Genomic DNA, 23805 nt, shown 5'->3' on the forward strand with positions numbered 1-23805 from the left:
CTCTCTAGTGCCCTGCATTTGCTTGTGAACAGAAAGATGCTCCCTTAATGGCCAGTCTAGTCTTTACTTAAACCAGGGATAGGTACCTTGTGGCCCTCCAGCTGTGGCTGGACTCCACCAGCTCCCATTGGGTCCAGCCAGCATGGTTTAATGGACAGGGATGGTGGGAGTTCTGGTCCAGCATTATATGGAGGGCCATAGGTTACCATAGCATGATCTAGACCGAGATTAGAAAGCATGTGTGCACAGCAGCCTTCTGCTGCGCTCAATGGCCATATGAAGAAAGCACCACACATGCACAACCATCCTATGTTTTCTCCATCCTGTGTTCCATGGGAGAGATATGCAGATGGACACCCCCATGGACCTCTCCCATTCTTCGTCAAGCCAAACCCTCTAACAGCAGTAGCTCCTTGCACCATCAAAAAAGGGTACCATACAAATTGAAAACCTCACCATAAAAAATATCAAGAGATTCACGTGGAAGAATGAAATGATCCCAAACTGTCCACTTCCAAACGCAGCAATGCCACGTATGTTTTCCCTTCACATGCATATTATTTAACACATAAAGTATACAACAGACCTGTAGGGGATAACAGTCTTTGGGGGGTGGAGGTAAAAATAAGGCAGGACAGCTCCCATTTGGGAGGGACTTTGGGGGGAGGGAGAGGAAAGGACACACCACTTGCCTCGACACTCGTCTGCCGTTATCTTAATTTATTTTTATTGTGTCTGAACGAACCCTACGAAAACGTCTTCGAGGCAGCTTAATGTCTTCTTCAGTTCACAGTCCTCCCTTAAGACGTATTTCTCCACATTATATTTATATATAAAAAAAAGTCTTTAAAAAAATCCACCTGGAAAAGCAAAGAGAGTGATGCGGCTGCGTGGGGAGAAGCGCTGCGATCCTCACTGCGCTTTGGAAAAGGCCAGGTCCTAAATAAACTCTCCCCGGAACGGCAGTGAACTTTGGCTCTGCTCCTGCCAGCGGTAGCGAAGCTGGGAGAGCGGCTTGTCCTCCAGCTTCTCAAATTCGGCAAAACCCAGCTGGTTCAGGATCTCATAGACGCCAGCCTTGGCCGCCACCTGGAAGCAGGGAGGGGAAAGAAAAGGAGGGAGGGAAATATGCTCTTAAATTCCTCCATGTATACAGGTGAGCAAGTGTCCACATTGCAGAAGTGGCATGCCACATTATGTCCACATTTTGCAGCGGGGGCGGGGGGGGGGACAGGGGACAGGATGAGACGACATCCTAAATAAATGACCAGCATATGGGGGTGAGAGTGGCAAGGAACAGCAAGGCAGCTCTGGTTCTCTGGAGAGCAACAGCAAAGTCATTTGCAGAGGGCAGGAAAGGAGGAATGGTCCAAAATGTCCTTTGCAGCTGGCAGTTAGATCTCTTGCAAGAACTGCTTGTATGCATCGCTAGCAGCATGTTGAGGAACACTGCCATATTGTCCTTCCATTTCAGACATGTCTGCAGACAGGTAAGTACTGATTGTGTGCACACCTAGACCCTGCTCCAATTCAACACGGCTAGTGTTCGCAGGTGCTTCCTGCAAGCATCACTTCTGCACTCTGCAGCACTTTATCTTGGGTTTTGTCCTATAGAGGAGGAGGGGCTCCCTTGCCTATGGGATGGGGCTTCATACAAAATGAGCAATTTGTAGGCTATTCTGAAATCCTTTCCCTTCTGGCTATTGAGACTTCCCCCTGCACCTCTATGCTATCATTTATTCATTTAAAGTATTTCTATCTCCCTTCTGCCACATCACCTTTAAGCATATATATATATATATGCTTAAAGGTGATGTGGCAGAAGGGAGATAGAAATACTTTAAATGAATATATATATAGTGTGTGTGTGTGTGTGTGTGTAATCCATCCCATAGTGGCTTCTTGTCCCCACTTTTATGTCTTCTTGCTGTTGTTCCTTGTCCCCTTCCCACATCAAGCTTGGACAACCACCCTAATCAGTGCTATTTTTCTAGAAAAAGATGTGCTGGAACTAATGGCCAGAAAACCTCAAATTGGCTTTACACTTAGGGAGAAAACACGAATGCATCTGTTTCCTTCTCTGTGTTAACATGAGATTCAGATTGTGGGAAATGTATGCTCTTGCCATTATAAAGTTATTTCACAACAAAAGTGCATAGGAGTCAGTATTAAGGAGGCTGTGAGGAGGGGGGGCAGAGTGATGGGTTATAAAACCTAAGGAAATGCTATTCCTGGAACATCTGGGATGTCTCCCTGACCCACTTCAGATACATGCAAGAGGAGAGCCGAGACTCATTCAGAGTATGTTTCATCTACTTCTGCTGCAGCAGCGGATTAGGCAAACATCTGCTTTGTTTGTGTTCCTCTCCATGCTTGTTCTTAAGCCAGAACTTCCTACCCAAGCACTCCAGAAAGGCATAATCCACACTATTTCCCTGAAACTTTCATTCATAACTCCCACCCCAACTGCCCATCCATTCATAACCTTCAGTTGCCAGAGAATGACTCCAAGCAATACAAAATGTATTATAAGGAAATGCTATCTATCTCGGTGGTATGAAAATAGATTTAGTTAAACACACACACACACACACACACACACACAGAGAGAGAGAGAGAGAGAGAGAGAGAGAGAGAGAGAGAGACTATTCCATTATTTTCCTCCCTAAGAATTAGCAAACTATACTGCACCTTTCAGATAACCAATCGACTTGGATTCATGCTTGGTAAAGGTAAAGGGACCCCTGACCATTAGGTCCAGTCGCGGATGATTCTGGGGTTGCGGCGCTCATCTGGCCGATGGAGTCTGCGTACAGCTTCCAGGTCATGTGGCCAGCATGACTAAGCCGCTTCTGGCGAAACAGAACAGCGCACGGAAACGCCGTTTACCTTCCCACAGTAGTGGTACCTATTTATCTACTTGCACTTTGATGTGCTTTCGAACTGCTAGGTTGGCAGGAGCAGGGAGCAAGCAACGGGAGCTCACCCTGTCGCAGGGATTCGAACTGCTGACCTTCTGATCGGCAAACCCTAGGTTCTGTGGTTTAGACCACAGCACCACCCGCGTCCCTTATCCATGCTTACCTATTAGAATAGTTCATCTAAGGCTACGAATCTTGCTCCATTAGGGTTTGCCTTTCCCATTTGCCAGCCAGGTGCTGTCCAGATGTTTTGAACTACAACTCCCTTCAGCCCCAGGCAGTGCTGCCATGCCACAGCTGGCCCCGATGGGAACTGTAGCTGAAAGTATCTGGAGGGTTGCAGCTTGGCAAAGGCTGCTATTGGTGACGTCAACATGTTTGCTGCTGGGGTTAGCGGAAATTTCTAAGCATTATCAAATCAAATGTGGCTTAAATAACTTTTGGTCCATCTACTTGGGACCGTTTGCTCATAGCCAGAAGCTCTTCCTTCCTTCAGGAGGGCCTTCCTGTTAAGGTAGTGTGGTGAAAAAACTTTTAACCGTCTGGCCCACTAAGATTGACTCATAACCTCATGTTAACCCCTGTGTCTAGTGATAATGGAGAAACTGGCCAAGCAAATAAAAAAGAGGCCGTGTTCCTAGAAAGAAGGTGTATTTCATGAGAACTGGCTTTGCTTTATAAAATTTGCGGCTAACAAAGAACATGATTGGTCTTCTCCTTTGACTCATACCTCTCTGAGGAGAGATGTTTGGAGACGGTTTGTCATTCTTTCATTGTATAACAAATTTATAGAAAAACTATTTTTCAGCCTGACTACTATTAGATAAACATTGTGATGTAACACATATAGAAACATCTTTTAAAATCAATTTCTTTAGAAGCAGGACAACGTATGTATTTTATAGGGAACACTTACATAAATTTGCTCCATGCGTATTCCTTTCTTCTAGATTTTTTTGTTATGTAATGTGCATACATTATTAATTTTTAATAGAATTTTTTTTATAAAACCCTCTATTAGTTAGAACAAGCAAATTCTTTTTCTAAAAAAAGAAATCAGTTAAACTTATCTTTTGATTTAATCGCTGAGAAGTTCTTAATTTAGCAGTCTGTAGGTTTCTTCGTGTGGGCACTCTTAATTTTATGGAAGAAACTGCAGCTTTTACAAATTTAACTCTTGCAAACATCTAGTGAGTGGTGTTTGAAATAATCGGCAAAGGCTTAAAAAACAAACAAACCAGGAATTGCATTTTGTAAGTCAACATGTTTGTTTCTTTTTTAAAAAAGTCACCTTTCCTAGGCTTCAAGGTGGACCATGTGGTGAGTTACTGATGGATCAGGAGGCGCCAAGCAGGGCTTAGAACTCCCAGTGCTTATCATTGTTCTCAGTATTCCTAGAAGTCTAAACATTATTCGATCAGTTTCCTGGTGCAACAAACTCCCTTGGATGGTATGGGATCTACAAGATGGAGCGATGGAGCCTTCCTGATTCAAGGAAACTTGCTCAAGGCAGGAGTAAAGAGTGAAGCTGAGCCTTCTTCCCTAGGGGAATGAAATAAACAAGGGCCACCATCTTTGACTTAACTCAGTTTAGCAACAGAGCACATTCCAGCTCCATTCTGCTTTCTAACCAAGCACGAAGTGAGCTCGTGCAGATAATATTCCTTCCTTCTCTCCTGCTCCGCTTCATGCTGTACATCGATGGGACGCCAGCAACGTTCCCCCCTTTCATTTCCCCTCCAGCGCTTCCTCCCTGCCCCCCGCCCCAGACATGCATGCGGGGTGAATGTCGTTTTCCAGCAAGTCCCTTCAACCAAGAATGGCCGGGGCTCTGATTGTAACCGCATTTGGCAGATGCCCCTTTCATCTCTCACCAAAGAGATCAAACATGCCAATATGAATTAGCAAAGCTAATTGAGACGGAGAGGAGCCGAGGCTTTCCCATCACACAGCAGTCAGCGACTCCCCACTTAGAGCTGACACAAACAGGAGAGGGAGAGAGGCTCGTCTCAAGGACACCGATAAAATGAGCCCGTTCCGACACCCACACCGCTTTCCTATGTCTGCACAGTTTTCACCTTCTCCTGTCACCGCACGGTTATTTTGAATCGCGGCACTTTTGTTGTGCAATTCCACTCATTTCTCTATTTTATTTTTTACCACCGGAGCTACATTTGCAGTGCAGGTGTTCATGCTAAGGAGTGTTTCAAAACGCGCAAACACCCTGTCTTTTGAAGGAGGAGGTGGCTCTTTGGGGACTATTCAGTGAATGACATCTTGGTCTGAACACTGGCTACGCTCCTCTCCCCGACTCCCCCCAAAATCTGGCTTGTAAAAGAACCCGAGTGTGGCCTATAACCACACTCTTCTAGAATAGAGAAGCTGTGGTCTCATTTCAGAGGGTGGCCTATATCCCAAGAAATACAAGATTCAAAATTCAATGGAAGTTGACAATCACAGAAGCATTCTGCAACCACAGCTTACCAAATCAACCCACAGCTACTTTTTAAAAAAATCAGACCTCCTACTCCATCTTCTGCACCTGCCCTTCCTCCAAAAGGAGTTGGGGGGGGGAGTACATGCTTTGTATGCAAAATGTATTTGGTTCAATTCCTGGCATCTCCAGTGACAATGATCTCAGGCAGGTGGTGATGGGGAAAACCCCACTACCTATTAGGAGAAGACAATATTGGACTAGGTGCACTAATAATCTGGCAAAGTCTAAAGCAGCTTCTTAGTTTCTTTTTAACAAGGCTGCAGCCACCACCGCTCCTTCCACACACCCTTCTTTTACTTCTTGGAAACTGGCGTACAGGCCAGATTTGGCCTAGGAGCTGCCAATCATTGATCCAAAGATCAGCAGACTCGGTAACAGTAACTGAAATTCCTCTTTTTCATTTTGACTTTGCCTCGCTTGAGTTTTAAAACATGCAGTCGAAGAGACAGGACACACACCGGCTTTTCCAATAAGAAATTTGTATCTTTCTCCATACACAGACAGATTTAGAGTTCCAGAATTATTCTTTTAACAAGCCTCCTGGCACCTGAAAGGCTTAACAAATGATTACAGCACAAGCCTTTGTAGAGCAGAGACCACTTCATCTGATGCAAGGTGTAGTCCTAAACTGGCAAGCATATGTACACCTTCTGAAATCACTTGGAGGTTCTCAGCTGTGATCCACAGACCCCTCCCCTCATATAGGGCTCTTCTTAGTGGCCTGCCTTAGGACACCCATGATTTTCATAACATGCTGATGGTTTGATCACAATGCTGGCACGGAAGGCAAACAAGGGAAGACCCCCAACTATTTTAGAGTGGCTGGGGTAGAGGGGAAAACGTTTGAGAACTGCTGCCTGATCATGGTTTCCAGGTGCATGTTTATGGGTATCTGCAAACATGGGAGATGTCACCCACATTCTCCATACTGGTTTCAGAAAACACTGGTGCTGCATCAGCATACCTGCATAAACAGCCCTGTCACGTAAAACATGGAGCTGTCGTTTGCGTCTCTTACCAAAGAGGCTAATTGGAGGGTTAATTTGTTGCAGAGGGGTGCCTTGGAAGGTTCCTTTCTACTGGAGCAAAAGACAGAGATGGTGCTCTATCGGCCAACAATTCTCCAGGCCTCTCCCATTCTCATGCACACAAAAAGCTCTCATTTCCAAACGGAGAGAGGGCGAGAGATGGATGAGGGGACCACCCCGGCTCAATCAACACTGCTGGCTGCCTCTACAAAGCCTTTCAAGTTGCAGCGCTGGGGCAACCACAGCACAGGCAGAGGGCTGATAAAAAAAATGAGAGAGGGAAGGCCAAAGGTCCAATGAAATGAAAGGCCTCGAAAACTCTTTTGTGCCTGGGAATAATAGGGCGAAGGAGGATGCTTTTCAAGGGACAGCTTTGATACCTTATGAATGAAAACAGGGGGACTCTGTGCCTTGGTGGCAAACACTGCAATGGATTGCAGTTGATCTCCCTCACTTCCTCAACATGACCTCATCCCCTGGGAAGAGCAACTCAGCCAAGCTTTGAATATAGTGACATGGCTTCCTATTCTGCTTCTTCGGAGATGTACAGAACCACCATGCCACCTCACACCAAAATAATTCACTGTCTCTGGAGAAGAGTGGGCATGAGAAGGGGGTCAACTTTCTTTGCAATGGACTTGTTTTGTGGGTAAGGAAGCAGCGTGGCTTGTTTGAAGTAGAACGATGTACCTGCAAAGATCCATTACCTAAGCAGAAGGCAGACACAAAGGAGGAGAAATATTCCCCTAGGTGGAAACCTACTTCTAAGACAAATGGCAAGACTACATCCTCTTGAGATGGAAGTCTGCATGTCATGCTTTAAACATGCATGAGTTTTTCAGATACATGTGGAATCTGGGGAGTGTTAATGGATATTTCTTGTTCTCTATTACTGTACCAGAGAAACGCTCTGTTGTGCACAACTGTCCCATGCAAAAAGAAGTAAAATAGATTACAAAACCTGTCAAGAAAACAGTACTCTTCACAGTGCAATCTTGTACGTATTAATTCAAAAGCCAGTCCCCCTGTGTACAGGGATGCAGCCTAGGAAAACTTGAAAGATGTGTTCACACTTTGGTCTCTCGGCACGAGCTGCCAAAAAAATGCAGGCATTACTGTAGGTAGGGGAGTCTGGGAGAGAGTTTAACGTCTCCTCTTGCAATCCTCACCAGCACCCCAGGTTTATCCAGCAACAACATTCCCCTCTTGCTGTCACTAAGCTCTCTTCAGCAAAGAGAGAAGAGCAAAATAGCGCATCGAAGTGGTGAGAGCTGATGAATCAGCTGTAATCTGTGAAGAATGCACATGAATTCCATTCCCTTCTGTGTATGTCCATCTGACCAAACCGCATGGAGATTAATTCGCCAAGCCACAGACACTACGAAACCTCACTTGTGGAAAGAGCAGAGCTGGAAACAATAGGGAGCCATGACATGCCGGTACATACATACATACATACATTCTTACAACAAGGGCAGAACTGCCTTTTCCTCTGTGTCTTCCGCCCCGCCCCCTTCCCATGCACCACAAACAAAAAGTAGGACATGGTTGAAAGTTTGGTAGGAAGTGGCAAGGAAGAGGTAGAATGATGAAGAGGTAGGAAGATTCAAAGGGGGGCAAGAAGGAGAAAATATGGGAAAGGAAAGCAGACTGAGATCTAGTCCTGGGATATGGTACACAGGCTCTTAACTGAAATGGCAAATGCCAAAAAGTCAAATGTGCCTATTTCCCCCCTTTTTGAGAGTCTCTCAGCAAGTGACAATGAAGCTGTATTATTTTGGAGAAGTGTAGAGGCAGATGCACACTTCTGTGCTAGAAAAGAAGCAGTGCAGATTTCACTCCCCTTCCCCCATTCTTTCCATCCCTGCCCCCCCCATGCTGCAAGCGGACAATATTAATTTGACTTCTGCTATTCGAAGCAGGAGAAACTGACAAGGCTTTTTCACAGCATGACACATTTGCAGCACAAATTAAAGTAAGGATTAAAAGCTTCTAGAGCAGCCTTTCTCAACCTCAGGTCCCCAGATGTTGTTGGATTACGACTCCCATCATTCCTAGCTAGCAGGACAAGCGGTCAGGGATGATAGGAACTGTAGTCCAACAACATCTGGGGACCCAATGTTGAGAAAGTTTGTTCTAGAGGGCATCATTTCTGCATGCCAGGAATAGGGGGTCCAATCCTACAGACTGATTTTTTACAGAGGTCCAGACGATGTCCAGGAAATTAAACCATCCTAATTTCTGAAGTGTATTTTATGAGCCTTTTGTTGCTCTTGTTGATGTTCAGAAAGGAACTTCTGAAGATGCCTATGATTTGGAGTCCCTCCAGACATCCTTCTTATTATGCATTCATGATGATTTGTGCTCAGGAGGATACTGCAGAGGTTATATGTGATCCCACTTTTTACACTGTCTCTGCAAGTTTTGGCACGGACAAACCGTTTCATTTCCAGTCAGTGTATGTCCTCATAACTTCCTGACACCATAACACCATGAACGCTTCGGTTTATTTTTTGTTCCACCTTTGCTGCACTATAGCACAAGACTGCCCCTCCAGTAAGACCAAGGAAGCAACGCAGAACAACTAAGAAAGCGGAATGAGGTGTGGACGGTCCAGTATAAATCCACCACTAATACACTCTAATTTCATCGATGAGATGTTGCAGAATACACTTGCAAGAAAACCAGCAGTCTGGAGGAGCAGAGAGAGACAGAGACGAACAAGAATCACTCAAAACACACCTATCTTCTTTAGTTGCTAAGTGTAGCAGGTTAGCCCTGACAGGTTAACACAACGATATTCCATCTTCTCGAAGCTGCTTGCGTGAAAGAGTGGGAGAGCAAAACAGAGAAATAGCAGGGAGTTCATCTACGGACAAACCACAATTCTTTCTCTCCAGGACAAAATTAGATCTTGGATGTGTGAAACTGAGGTGCCTCTCAAAGACTGGCAGGAGAAAAAACATAATAGTATTTGTGGGAGTTCTGGATAAACCAGGAAAGGACAACCATGTGGGAGGCACAAACACACAACACACACACACACACACACAGAGCAACAGAGAACGGAACTGGGAGTGCAGTCAAGGAAGAAGCACTAAACAAGACCAATATTTGGAGGGGAGAACATGACAGGGTAGCAGCATGAGACAGAGAGGGCAAAATGCCTAGATGTATTTGCGTGGCTTCTTTCAACCCCAAATTTTTCTATTTAAGCACAAAATGGGTGGCTTTAAACATAACAAAAAGGTCAATGAGGCCCCTCAGTCTCCTGTCTGAATGACTCACTCTAAGGCAGCAGCACTATGGAGCTTCTGGGAAGGTTTCTCCTAACATGCCTCATCCTGTGCAAGGACTTCCACCTGTGCACTGGGGCTTCCCTCCCCTCCCTTGTGTGCCCCCCACCATTGACCCTGTGGGGTCAGGAGGAGCCCAGAACAGCAAAAGGAGGGAAAGAAGGGCAATCATTCCACTTGGCAAGCAGCAATGCAGAATTCCACCCTCTGCCGCAATGCAACTTAAGAGCAACCATCTTGCAGCTATTCTGGATGGTGTCTGATATTCAGATCTCCTTTTTGTTCAGCTCCTCAAATATTTAATGCGTTCTTCAACCTGCAGAGAGGAAATTCTTCCGGGTTGCCAGCTGTCCTGATAGTCACAGGACTATCTAGTCTAATCCTGCCTCCGTCCAGCACTCAAATACTAGGCTACTATTCTGTACTCTGTCCTCCCTAGAAAATCCCCAGTCCACTTTGTTTTGGAAAGCTGCCCCCCACCAAAGCATGAGGCTACCAGTTCCCCTTTCCGGTGAACACTTAAGTATCAGTGGGGAAACCCAAAATTTTACAGCTTCCCAGATTCTAATGAGGCATGAGCATGTGATAATGTTCTCCTCACCACTCGGCAGGATGATACAGACAAGCGGTTGCATGCAGTCCTCACTAAGCTGTTTGTTAATACCTGCTCATTTGTATTTACCGGTGGAATCAGTCGAACTGGAGAAAAAGGAATGTCCCCCCCCCTGCTCCTCCACTGCATGCCATGCAAAGTTCGCTGGATACGGTGGGGAATTTAGATGAGGCGGCTTAGTATGTGAACTGGCCCTTAGCTATGTTATTGCATTTGGGTCACACATGGCAGAGGCACAGCATCTAAATATCTGGAGGGTCGGGGAAAGCTCAGATGAAGCATTTCCACGGGTGATTTAAAAACTGGGTGCTTTCCGTGTCAGTACACTGATTGAAACATCCATATTGACCAGGACATATAGCTGCTTTTAAAACGCCTCCCTTCCACTTACTCCTCTGCACTGACAGCATTCCAAAATGACACACTGGGGACAGAAAGGCATATCTGTCATCATGTGGGGCAATATATTTGGCTTCTATTTTCCATGTAGCGCTTGGTGAAGCTAAACTGTTTGATCTGCTGATTAACCTATCTTCCCCTGCTTTCTGCACCTTCCTTCCCTGGCATTACAACACTTTAGCATTCCCTGCCACCCCACTATAGGATTGCAGTATCCCTTTTTCATGTATTACTGTACTTTTCTGTGTATAACACTATGGTTTTCCCCCCTTCAAAAATCATGCTAAAAAGTGGGGGCATCTTATACATGGATAGTGGATAGGGTGCGTGTTATTAGTTGCTGCATCAATGGGAGGTGTTGATTGTCTGACGCTGTGGCAGTTGGGTGGGAGATTGGCAGTGATGGTATAGACGGGAGGCAGATTTTGCGACACGTGCGATTTTAGGCAACCCCACCCCCCAAAAAAGCTCAACAACTCTGGGCAAACTCTGGGCATTTTGAGTCCCCCAAAATATGGGGCGTCTTATACACAGAAAAGTATGGTATATTTTTTATGGTGAAGTTTTTTTGATCTGATTCTTAATGCATTTTTAAAATTTGTGTTGTGATGTTGTCTGACCACAACTCCCATCATCTCCACCCAGCTTAGTCAATGGTCAGGGAAGATGGGAGCTGCAGGACAACAACTTTTGAGGTTGAAGAACACTGGTCTTGAAGACTCGAAGACTAAGTTAGCAGGTAACTAAAGGTAAAGGTAAAGGGACCATTAGGTCCAGTCGCAGATGACTCTGGGGTTGCGGCGCTCATCTCACTTTATTGGCCAAGGGAGCCGGCGTACAGCTTCGGGGTCATGTGGCCAGCATGACTAAGCCGCTTCTGGCGAACCAGAGCAGCGCACGGAAACGCTGTTTACCTTTCCGCTGGAGCGGTACCTATTTATCTACTTGCACTTTGACGTGCTTTCAAACTGCTAGGTTGGCAGGAGCAGGGACCAAGCAACGGGAGCTCACCCCATCGCGGGGATTCGAACCGCCGACCTTCTGATCGGCAAGTCCTAGGCTCTGTGGTTTAACCCACAGCGCCACCCACGTCCCAGGTAACTAATGACATGTAAATAACCTAAGTAATGGATGAAGTTGCCTCTTGGTTTCTGTTGGAATAGGTCTGGATAGCACACACCCTGATCTATGGAAACAGGAGCCAGGTGTGCATCCCTACCTACTGAAGTCAATAACCCTGTTTATGCATCCATGAATAGCTTGCCTCCATCCTTTTAGCTGGAGCTGCCAAGAGCAGAACTGTGGCTGCTCCCAAGAGGGCCCAAAGCATGTGGACTCCAGGGAGAGGAAGATGGGGCTGTAGGTTCCTTCAGCAACTCTCCCCTCAAAGTGGTGCTCTCACAGAGCTACTGGCCGACCAAGAGCTAGGTCCTGCTGAAGCTGTGAGCCTGCCGCCAGAGCATTTCGACGGCTCCTGGTCAACTGAAGCCGCTCAGATGAGACTTGCTCTCTGCCAAATATGCTTACTAAATAAAAAGATACTCCGAGGACAATGAACCAAAAATAATAATAAAATACAAAAACAGCTGTTTTCCATGGGAATCAATCCAGAAGGAATGCAACGGCAGCAGGCTGTGTTTGCTGTCCTTTTATTTTTTTTCCAGGGCATGGTGTGATGATGGGTGGGGTGGAAGGCTGAGAAAGCTCTCTGCGACAGCTGGGTGAACCGCCAGCAGCAGCTATGAGCAACTGGTGAAACTGAGAGGGCAGAAATGTGGGCTTGGGAAACAAAACCCAAAGACCCTAAAATGCTGTTCCCATATAGGTCACCATCCACTGCACCATTACTGAACAGACATACAATGTAGACATTTAAGGTAATGGGTCTCCCAACAGCCTAATAACCATCTTATCATCCCGGTCCCACAGCAGTCGAGATGCCTGCAGTCAATCCAGCCGAGCGAAGATATTACACTTTGGACTTAAACAACAATGTGTGGGATATGCAACAGAAACAATACCTAAGCTTCCACAGCACTTTCATGTAGCTTATGATTTTGTTAGAATCTAGCTCTCTCCGGCGGTCATTTTTTTTACATACTGAAAAGCATGGCTGCAATTTTTTTTATAAGGATGACAATTAAGCAGCAGGGGCTGGGAAAACACCCAGCAAGTTCAAAACGTAATAAAACAAATCAGCGACCTTTACAAATCTCAACATCTGTTAAATGGCCAGTGTTAGTGCTTAGCATTTGGAGTTAGCAACTCAGTGGTTTGTCTATAACAGTATAGATGACCAATGTCACATCACAGGCAAACGGCAGTATAATGACAACAATGACTTTGCAATTGTTTGAATGGCGAGCTGCTTAACAGACAAAAGCATACATGTTGGCATGCTTCCTTCCAAGTTAATATCTGGGCTTTTTCAGGGCATTGTTTGGCACAGCCAGAAGTGAATAGTGTTGGGAAAGCGCTTACCTCACGCATCCAAACACTGAAAGGCCTCTGCCAGGAGTCCTTTTTCCCCAAATGCAGGTATGCATTGAACAAGATGAGATAGATATAGCGTTCCAAGTACTGGAGGCTCCTCAGCTGCAATGTCCGCATCTCCTTCTCCTCCTTAGCTGTTTTCCCCTGAAAATAATAATAATATGGGAATGTAAGAAAGTGAAAAGCTTCTGGGAAATGATATATAATGAGATGAAAAAGATGTTGAATTATACATTTATTAAAAAAAACAGAAGCATTTTTACTTGGCATTGTAAGAGAGGACATTAATAGACAGGACAATAAACTGTTTTTATATGCAACAACGGCAGCAAGAACATTGTTAGCACAGAAACGGAAACAAGAAGAACTACCGACGAAAGAAGAATGGCAAACAAAATTAAATGGACTATGCAGAATTGGATAATATGACAGGAAGGATTCGAAACCTGTGGGATCAGAGATTCTCAGAGGACTGGAGTAAATATATGAATTATTTGAAAAGCAATTGTAATCAACAGATTATGCTAGTAGGATTGCAAGAAGTTTTGTAAGGAGGATTATGTGAAATATTGCAGAGAAAACTATGATAAGAATTATTAGTGAAGGAGTATTAAATGTAATACTGAAAATAATGAAATGCAGATTATGTGATAAAGACTGAAAAATCTTCAGATGCAGTTGATGGAAGTCCAAAACATTGTATAAGTCAAATAAGTATGTTATATGATTTTTGGAAATTATTTGTAAAAATCAATAAAAATATTTTTAAAAATAAAATAAATAAAATAAAATAAAATAAAATAAAATAATAATAATAATACAATTGCTTAAGGGCCAACACTAGACAGCAGAACTGCCCTGCAAGTCCCAAAACTAGGGCAGGCCACCTTGCATTTTATCAAAGGAAATGCCGCAGGTGCAACAGCTCAGGACTGCTTCTGACATGACCATGGTGGAATGAGAGTTGCAGCGGCATGGCTCCTCCTTCCTGTGCTAGGAGGTTGAGCTCTGAAGCTGCCCGTCGGATGGGAGGAGTGCCGTAGAAAGGTTGCGAAGGGCCAAAGCTCTTTGGTGGAGCTCATGCTTTGCATTCAGGAGGTCGTAGACTGAGTCCCAGGCTAGGGCTGGGAAAGACCCTGGGGCCTTAAAATACTTTTGCACCTGAAGCCCAACTTCAACACCATAAACTGGGGAGCTTTGGTTTTCTTTGGGGGGTGGGGGTGGACTATGCTTTTGAAGACCACAAATGGAAGGAGATTAAGACTCACCCACCCTAGGACCTGCAACCCAAAGCGGGGTAATTTGTGGCATTTCAATGAAAGGCTGGGCCTGCCGATATGTAGTTTTTTTTCAACCCTAGTTCTTCTTTGACACTTAAGATCACTGTGGGATGCTTCAGTCACAGGAGTCCCTCTATGGAAGCAGCTCACAAACTGCTTCATATAGCGGTGTGCCAAGCATGGAAAACAACCTTGCCAGCAGCGGACTGATGTTCTGGAGAACCTCCGGGCCAGGGCTGCACATTATCCAAAGGCTACTAAAGGGACAATGGGGCTGGTGTGGGAAGAGACTTGCAAACGTTACAAATCGATGCATACACATACCCAACACACACACACACGGCAATTTCTGCAACCATGGGGGGGCTGTATTGTGGGAAACTTCCCTTGAAGACTCTGGCTGCGGTCAACTTAGAATGAACCGGCTTCTCATGTCAGAAGAACCGGCAGTGTTTGGAAGGTGACTAAAACAGGGTGGCATTTAAACTTGGCAGCCCAGCCTCTCATTAAGGCAAATGCTTTCCTCTTTTAAACACAAAGACCCCTCCGAAATAAGTGCTGTTTTTTAAAGCAGCATTGTATGCATCTATTTTCACGTACACATGTGCATTAAAAAAATAAAATCATACACACACTAAGCTATAAACGGTGCCATTATTTTATATAGTGCTTCTATTCCTGAAAGGCTGTGGTGACCAAGAATTAGTCCCCTCCTATCGTCTGTCCCTGGCTTGACCTCAACTGAGTCATGACCACACAACAGCAGGCCGACCGAGGTAGAAGCCTGAGGTGTGTTAGGGGTTTTATTCATAGTTTCTGGCCAAACACGAAGACCAGCCATCTTCCATTTCAAAACGACCTCTTAAGCGGCTACTTTGCTATAAGTAGAAAACACCAATTAAAGCTTCATAGAATAGAAACACCACAAAACTGGAAAGGAAGAACCTGAGGGCTTGAGAAAACAAGGCCATTAACTAACACCCTATAGCTGCAATCCTACACATATTTCTCAAGGATTAAGTCCCCGTTGGGCTCAGTGGGGCAGCCTTCTGCGTTGACGTGCATAGGACTGTCAGCTACAGCAGTTTAGAAAAGTCAGCTACTCCTCTTTTAACACTTCGCTCATTCAGGGTTTAGACGCAACTTAACTTGCTTTTAACTGTATCCAAAGCATCCCAGTAAATAAACGACAGCAAACAGCGGCTAACGCTGCCGTTATTTCCTTGTTTTGATTTGGCAGAATTCCACAACACGCCACTATTTTCAGTTTTAAACATCGCTTTGTTTAGATTGCAAATATTAATTGGAGAGGCGAGCGGGCGGGAACGCAGCTGATGGAAGGTGCAGTATTCCAAATGCTAACAAACTGACCAAATTTTGGACTCAGACTCGGCACAGCTGGAAAGCAGGCTCCACTGACAGCTACCCAAACTGGCAGCAACCCAGGCGCTCAAGAGACATTTCGTTCTAATTAAACACACGTGCAACATATATACATACATATATATATATATATATATATATATATATATATATATTCCAACTGCAGCACTGCAATGCAGCAACTTTTAAGAATCCAAAACAGAACTGTTCGTCTGTGATCTCGTCTTGAAAAATTAATGGACCCACGGGATAGCTGCCAGAATATTATCATAAAGAATCGGAGGAAGAGGACATGAAGCTCATTATTAGTAGCAACCTGATCTTACTGTGATTTTCCCCGTTTCAAACGGCTGCCAGGTCCTTCCCTCCACTACAGTGTCTATCTGCCCCGAGTTCTGCCTGGCTCTTAAATCATTATATTTCAGCAATCTTGTAAACAACCACTCGTTTGTGGTGAGTAAGAATTGTTTTCAGGCAACCAAGCAGAACATTTTTATAAAATAGTTCTTTTTCATTCTTCCTGACCACAAATTGATTAACCTTTGTGTGAGAAAAGCGGAGCTGGTAATTATTTTATTTTTTATTTTTTTCGGTGGGCTGGTACTTTTCATCTATTTGGGCTCATTCCTTGTGTTTCATCTATCTCCAGCACAACATTATTCACTGGCTGCTATTCTTCATGTTCCACTTTTATTGCCAATTTCCTGTTTTGGTAAATTCATTTATTTATTACACACACATATATAGATGTATATCCTGGCAATATATATATATCCTGGCTTTTCTCCGCAGAGCTGAAGGCGGGGTACATGGTTCTCCACTCCCCAGTGCTTTTAACCTCACGACTAAACAAGCAGAAGCCGCCCTTGGAAAAGATGCAGGAGGTATGCAACCATTCCAATGCCATTCCATTGCAGAATTTCAAATAAACTGCAGAAAGATGGTTCGTGCCAGAGCTTCCTACACATATTGAGTGTGAAGTAGGTTCTGGTGAAAACTGGTGAGCTTTTGAAGTGGTTCATTCTTGGACTTACATCCCTTGAATCATCTGCAGCTGATTACCAGCAGCCAATCATGTGTGAATGCCACTGGGAAAAACATAAGCTTTGAGTACAAAAATCAGTGGTGGCCATTTCAAAATCTGTGAAGGTCATCTGCATGTGCATATTGAGTCTAGAGTTGAGGCATAAAGTGATCCCAGGTAAACCACCTGGGTCACCCAAAGGCACATGGGATGGCACTGGCAGAAGGCCTTTTTCAGTAGTAGTGCCCTCCCTGTGGGATACTCTCCCTTCAAATGTCAAGGAGATAAAGAACTACACAACTTTTAGAAGACATCTGAAGGCAGCCCTGTATCGGGAAGTTTTTTTATCTCTGATGTTTTATTATGTTTCATATATGCTGTAAGCCACCCAGAGTGGCTGGGGAAACCCAGCCAGATGTGTGGGGTATAAATAATAAAAATAATTATTATTATTATTATTATTATTATTATTATTATTATTATTATTAACTGCCAATTTAGAATTCTGATTTGGCTTCGCTAAACATCAAAGTGAAGATCTGCTTGCACTTCCTCTGCCCTGTTCCTTACAGTCCCCTGCTCCAATGACTGTGAAAAATACACAGCTTTTCTGATGAGCTAAATGATCTAAACAATCCATGAGACAAAACTAAATGATTAAGTAGAGTGATACTAAACTCTATTGTCTTGAGATAAAATGTGCCAGTACCCAAAAGGAGAAAACCATTAGATCAATTTTAAGGCAGAGTTAAGGGACTTTGGAAGGCAATTTATATGACAGTTCACAGCATTCCAAAGCTGCTCTAATTACACGTGGCGAGACCTCAGAAATGCGATCTGCCAAAGAGGTATCTCTAGAGAACATCCCAGTCAGGTTGGTGGTCTTAAAAGGCTGATGGTTTCTGGCATATGATGGGTTGGCATTTGGAATATGGTTTCTCACTATTGCTGCAAGTCCCTTCTTCCCAAAATAACCAGCACATAAAAATATTCCCATTTCCCTTCAAAAGTCACACTTACTTCATTTAATGCTATTCATTCTCAGCAAAGAGAAAAGCTTATCAACTGGGGTCCAAAAAGAAATCCAAAAAGTTCTCATCAAAAATACAAGGAATGTGTGGACAGTCCATTCAGTTTTTTCCTAGGCATAGCATTTGTGATCTGCTAATCACAGTGGTGTATAGGGACGCGGGTAGCGCTGTGGGTAAAAGCCTCAGCGCCTAGGGCTTGCCGATCGAAAGGTCGGCGGTTCGAATCCCCGCGGCGGGGTGTGCTCCCGTTGCGCGGTCCCAGCGCCTGCCAACCTAGCAGTTCGAAAGCACCCCCAGGTGCAAGTAGATAAATAGGGACCGCTTACCGGCGGGAAGGTAAACGGCGTTTCCGTGTGCTGTGCTGGCTCACCAGATGCAGCTTTGTCACGCTGGCCACATGACCCGGAAGTGTCTCTGGACAGCGTTGGCCCCTGGCCTCTTAAGTGAGATGGGCGCACAACCCGAGTCTGTCAAGACTGGCCCGTACGGGCAGGGGTACCTTTACCTTTACCTTTAATCACAGTGGTGTACAGCCTAGAGCATGTCACAATTAACTCATTTGATTTTGATTTCATCCTGCTTATGATTGGGATATTCTTCTTTGGCTATATCCAAGCAAAAAAATAAAAAAAGTTGAAAATGTGCAGCCTCAAGTTCTCTTTTTTTATTAAACTTCATCATAAACCTTTAACATTAGCTGCTTCTCAGCACTTGAAAGAACAGAACAGTATGCATAAAGCTTTAAAGTCTTTCCATGGACACAAAGAAATGCTTTGCTTCCTTCCAATCAATGCTTACTACTCCTTATGTCTCTATGGTAGTATGCTCTTAGATGTGTCTCCCTGCCCCAAAAAACCCACTTCCTGACCCATATATCCTATCACCTATGTATTTTCCCATGCCCTTTGGGGATCTGCATGGTTAACACACACTATTGCTTCAAAAGGGTCTAGTGATAAAGGTTCGATTTCACACACACAAAAATGCCAAGCAGAAAGTCCATTGGAAAAAAATTGGTTTCTGTGCTAAGCAAAAGCACAGTTCTGACATGCAAAGCATCAAACTTTAGGGACACAGATGCAAGTATTAAATTTTCCTTCCATTTGTAACATCTGTTTTTTAAAAAAATAATAATGAAGGGATATTTCAAAAAGAGGAAATGGTTGAGGAAATCATCGTTCTTGTTTGTGGGTTTGTTCAGGATAGAAGGAAGGAACTTACAAGGACACTCAGTATGCTTCACTGTTAAGAAGATTTGAACTTGAGAGTCCCAAACCCAAAGGTTCCCCCTTCCAAAATTAACCAATATTCATTTAAATAACTTGGGGGACATAATTCCAATATATAATGGGGGATTTACTTATGTAGATACTCTTACTTTCCTTCTCTTCAACCAACCTGGCCCTAAGTGGCGGGTGTAAAAACCAGAGAGACAATTTGCACCATAAAAACAACAAACGAAAACAACAAACAATGAGAACAGAAGGGCGGGGAAGCAAAATCCTGCATTGAAGTAATCTTCTCTATAAATAATAAACAGGGAACTAACTCTCTCTCTCTCGCTGTGTGTGTGTGTGTGTGTGTGTGTGTGTGTGTGTGTGTGTGTAGCTGCATAGTTAAAACCAATCTTGATCCGCAGTCATAAAACTACGGCATTTGAGAGTAAAACATGTTAATAGAACTTGGATCAAAGTAAACGGAAGTTCAGTTTGGTGTTGATTTTCTGTGCTTAGCTGATTTTTCTTGCCCAAGGAAAAAGATCTACCCAAAGAAGATTCTTACAACTTAATTATAAATAGAAAAGTTAGAGGATTTATTTAAAGAATCAAAAAGGGTGGGGGCAAGTCAGGCAGAGAAAATTTAGGGCCTGTACTTAGTGTCTTACTATTATTTCTGTCTGCTAAAGCCATTTGTTTCTCTTAGCAGACAATCTGTCTGCTACATACTAAAGTTATATATCTCCCTCTCTCTACTCAAAAGGGCTGGAAGCCATTACAGTCCAGTAAGGGCCTTACTTCTCCCCCTACCAATGAGGCCCTCCAATCTATCACTCTAAAAGTACTTTAGGGAAAGTGTAGCTTTTTATGCCTTATCCACTAGCAAGATAAAGATGCTTGGTAAAAACTTCTTCAGGGAACAGTATATTTTCCATGAAAGCTTCACACTTGATGCTGCTGAAAGCTCCTACTTGAGTTAGAGCTTATTCAATACTTCGGCCTGTTTTCTCAAAAAGCGCTCTCCCCGGCCCAGAAATATTAGGGGAGGGGAGGAGAGAACAAAGGAAGAAAATGTGATGATCTCAGCCAAGCTGCGGTATGTGCCAGTAGCTCAGATGCAGCTAGACAGGCTCCAGATGCTGGTTGAAGATTAATACCCAAGTTCTGTTTGGGTTTCAGTGTAATCAAGGCAATAGGTTTCACCAGCAGTGTTTCTGCAGGGCAATGTGGTGTCTGTAGCTGGATTAGCTCTGGCGTGTTGATTTTGCACAAAATTCTCCGCTCTTCAAATAGGAATGCTTAGCTTTACATAACAGGGCTTATTCTCTTCACTCTGCAGGGCCAGAGGTGGTCACTCGTAGCCAAAGAAATCAGTGTGGAGTTAGCAGGCAGCAGACCCCTAAAGAGACAACGGCCACCTTCATATTGCCAGCCTGGATAGCTCTGTTGGTAAGAGTATGGTACTGACAACACCAAGGTTGCAGGTTTGATTCCCGTATAGGACATCTGCATATCCCTGCATTGCAGGGGGTTGCATCGAATGATCCTTAGGGTCCCTTCCAACTCTACAATTCTATTCTGTATGCCACCTAAGCTGGACACCAAGGTTTGCATCCTCCATGGTACCTAGGGCCAATGAAGTCATCTAAACAACTGGCACCATCTGTCTTGCAGCAGCATCCTGTGCCACTCCCCAAAATGCTTACTGTCCTCTCATCTTAGATGGGCATTCTCAGAAACTTGCAGCGGGTCGATGATGAATAAAAGCCCTGAGTTGTTGGGATGTGCCAAGAAGTTCCAAGAACTTTGATTTGTGGAAGCTTCTCAATGGCTCTCTTCATCCAACAGGTGATATCTGTAATGTAACTTGGTTTGCTATGCAGGTGTTTGTTTTTGGTGTGCTACATTCATTTTGATGTATCCTTATAGCACCAAAGAATTTATAAAACTCAAAGAGTTTTATCCGTCGGCAGCTGGGCTGGAGGCTGCTCCATCTTCGGATGAAGTTTGGATTGGCTGGGGTTCTAACTTGATTCTCTGCTATTTCTTCCTCTCCCAGCAACCAGCTTGCCTCATCCCTACACTGGTCAAGACCGCAGCCCCACCCACAATTGGGAGGCTTTTGGGGGGCACTGATAAACACAGAGGGAAGGTCAGGACAGGAAAATTGACTCCCATGAGCTTCCTTCAGGTAACCTATCTTCATATCCAAGCAGGGGGTTTCCATCACTTTTGCAAGTTTGGCTTGCCTGTAGCCATCAGATAGGAAGCAACCCCCAAGAGAAATGGCACACAGCCACCATCTGCTATGCTTTTAGCCAGTGCATTTTCAGCACTGATTGCAACGGCTGGGGGTTCCTTGCCTGGCAGAAGGCCAATGCAGAGTTTACATTTGGGGATTAAAATTGGTATCAGTAAGACATTCCCCCGATAAGCGCTTTAAAGTGAAAAGAAAGCAAAAAGATGTACCTACAGCTGTATGAGGGGACTGTGTTTTCTACAACCTAGTCTCAAAGTCCTGCAGGCGTTGGGGGCATGGCCATTTCCAGCTGCAGGTGCCACACAGTAAAGTTGTATGGAAGCAGACAGCATGCACAGCATTTGGCTCAGATTTGCAGTGGGGAAGGAGGATGCCACAGCAAAAGTGGGCCTGGCGGGTGTCCACAGCACCGCGCTAGACGCCAAACTGTGCCAGGTTTCGCACAACCATTATGAGGCACCTGGAGGTTGGAGTCACCTCTCATTGCTGGGTTGTAGATAGGAAGCCGAAATGCAAATCCTGGCAGGATTAGAACTAGAGATGGCCACATTGTTGGGATAGATTCATAGTTAAGTCAGCTGCAGGCTAGGCTCCAAGTCAAGAATCTGCCGTGGCCTTGGCCTCAGAGGAGGAGGAAACAGCCACGTCTGGGCGGACTTGGACCACGTTCCTGATGCTGGCGTTTCAGAGCCAAAGGTTGGTGCTCACAGAACCGAAGGCTGGTGGTCTGGAGCCCCCAGAGCCTGAGCCAGCACAGATGCTGTTCCGTGATCTTGACTTATCGGAAGAATCAAGCGCTTCCAATGTAACCGCAGCTGATGAAAGTTGCAGGGAGCATGCCAGAAGGGAGGCCACAGAAGGTGCTTGTATGAAGGTTGGGCTCTTTAGAAGCCACCATCTCTTTAGGTTCCGGGGCTGGACCTCAGGAAATGGGGGCTGGAGGAAGTGACTTAACAAAGCCTCCATTCGCTTCTAGCCTTCACCAGGGCAAGTTGCTCGTTTGGAGCTATCCGTGGTGCTGCAACCAGTAAGTCTGCCTTGTTCTCATGGGTACCTGGTACATATAGATCGGAAGAGTGGGGCTGGAACATGACTCCAGGTACCCAGGAAACAGCACAAGGAATTGCCCTGATGCTGGCAGACCAGGAAAGCAGCAGGCAGGCAGGAGCAATACTACTGTGCCACCCGAGCAAGGGCACAGTCGGTCTGTTGCCCACACAGTGCCTCATGTCTCATCTGGAAGTACTCTCTCTCTCTCTAATTTAATTTATATCCCTCACCTCCAAGGTGGCATACATAGTTCTCCTCATCCCCCTCTTTACCCTCACAACAACCCTTTGAGGGAGGTTAGGCTGAGAGTGAATGACCAGCCAAAGTGAGCTTCACTGCTGGTGGGAGGATTTGAACCCTGGTCTCCCAGGTCTTAGTCCAACCCTCTAACTACTACGCCACACTGGCTCTTTACAGGTCAGGTTAGAAATGTTGGGGTGCCTGGAGTGGTGAAGCTATGCTGGAATCTGGGACAACATTAATGTGCCACTGGTCTGTTTGACTATGTATCTTTGTATGGCTGACCTGTATGGACAGGGCCAAGGAGTCACAGGCACATGCTGTGGCTACTGTGGTCTAAGAATATGGTCTAAAAGGCTCAGCAAACATATTTATTATGGAGATCGGATGGACACAGCTGAGAAAGAGTTGCTTGCAAGGGGAAGAAACAAGGGCACCACCAAGCTTTCTGGATGTGAACAGCAGCTGGGGATAACTTAAGACCAACACAAGTGTGGGGAGACTTTAGGTCTGCACGATCTACTTTACGCTTACTACAAAAACCCTAAGGTCTATTAACCAGAGCCAAGTGGCAAGGGGTGCAGCCAAAACCCACCATGCCATGAGATGAGAGGAGCTGCAAATAAACATGTAGAAATCAGCACCTTAAGCTACATCAGGGAGTCTACAACTTAATTTGTGGGGCAGAGGGAAGACTCTTCATTTGCTGAGAATCAGAAACTCTTGCAGATTAACTATAAATCTACCAGTACTTCCTGACCTGCCTTCATCTCACCATTAAACTAGTTTAAGCCTATCAAAAGCACAAGGTTTCACCAGCTAGCCTGCCAGTTCTCTTTTGAGCTTTACAATTCCAAAGCAGAGATTCTTGAAAGGATAAGGCAGCCTCCCCTGTAGACAATTCCTAGGTGAGGAGGATATGAACAAGCCCCCTCCACAGACCAAATTTTGCCTGTGGCTTGACTGAAATATGGGTGGTTACGTTAACCCAACCTTTCTTGCATCAAAATGGAATCAAATTAAATAAAAGCCACATGGGGTTTATATGTACTTCTCACTTACACCAGTTCCCC

The 23805-nt window shown here is 44.8% G+C and overlaps 1 protein-coding gene across 3 annotated transcripts in view; it reads right to left on the reverse strand.

Annotated features, from left to right (window-relative positions):
- Window positions 1-705: 705 nt before the first annotated feature.
- PALD1 (phosphatase domain containing paladin 1) overlaps window positions 706-23805 on the reverse strand; it is a 106996-nt gene continuing 83896 nt past the window's right edge. For 2 of the 3 annotated variants that reach the window (XM_053388526.1, XM_053388527.1), the window contains exons 19-20: window positions 13236-13391; window positions 706-1089 (exon numbers count right to left, since the gene is read on the reverse strand). In XM_053388526.1, coding sequence (XP_053244501.1) covers window positions 940-1089; window positions 13236-13391 — 306 coding nt within the window. In that variant the 3' untranslated portion in view covers window positions 706-939. Of the gene's footprint in view, window positions 1090-7433; window positions 7539-13235; window positions 13392-23805 lie in introns of those variants that run through there. The other variant, XM_053388528.1, reaches the window with a different exon arrangement.

Source organism: Podarcis raffonei, chromosome 5, assembly GCF_027172205.1.
Source record: "Podarcis raffonei isolate rPodRaf1 chromosome 5, rPodRaf1.pri, whole genome shotgun sequence".
In the NCBI taxonomy this organism is placed as follows: domain Eukaryota; kingdom Metazoa; phylum Chordata; class Lepidosauria; order Squamata; family Lacertidae; genus Podarcis; species Podarcis raffonei.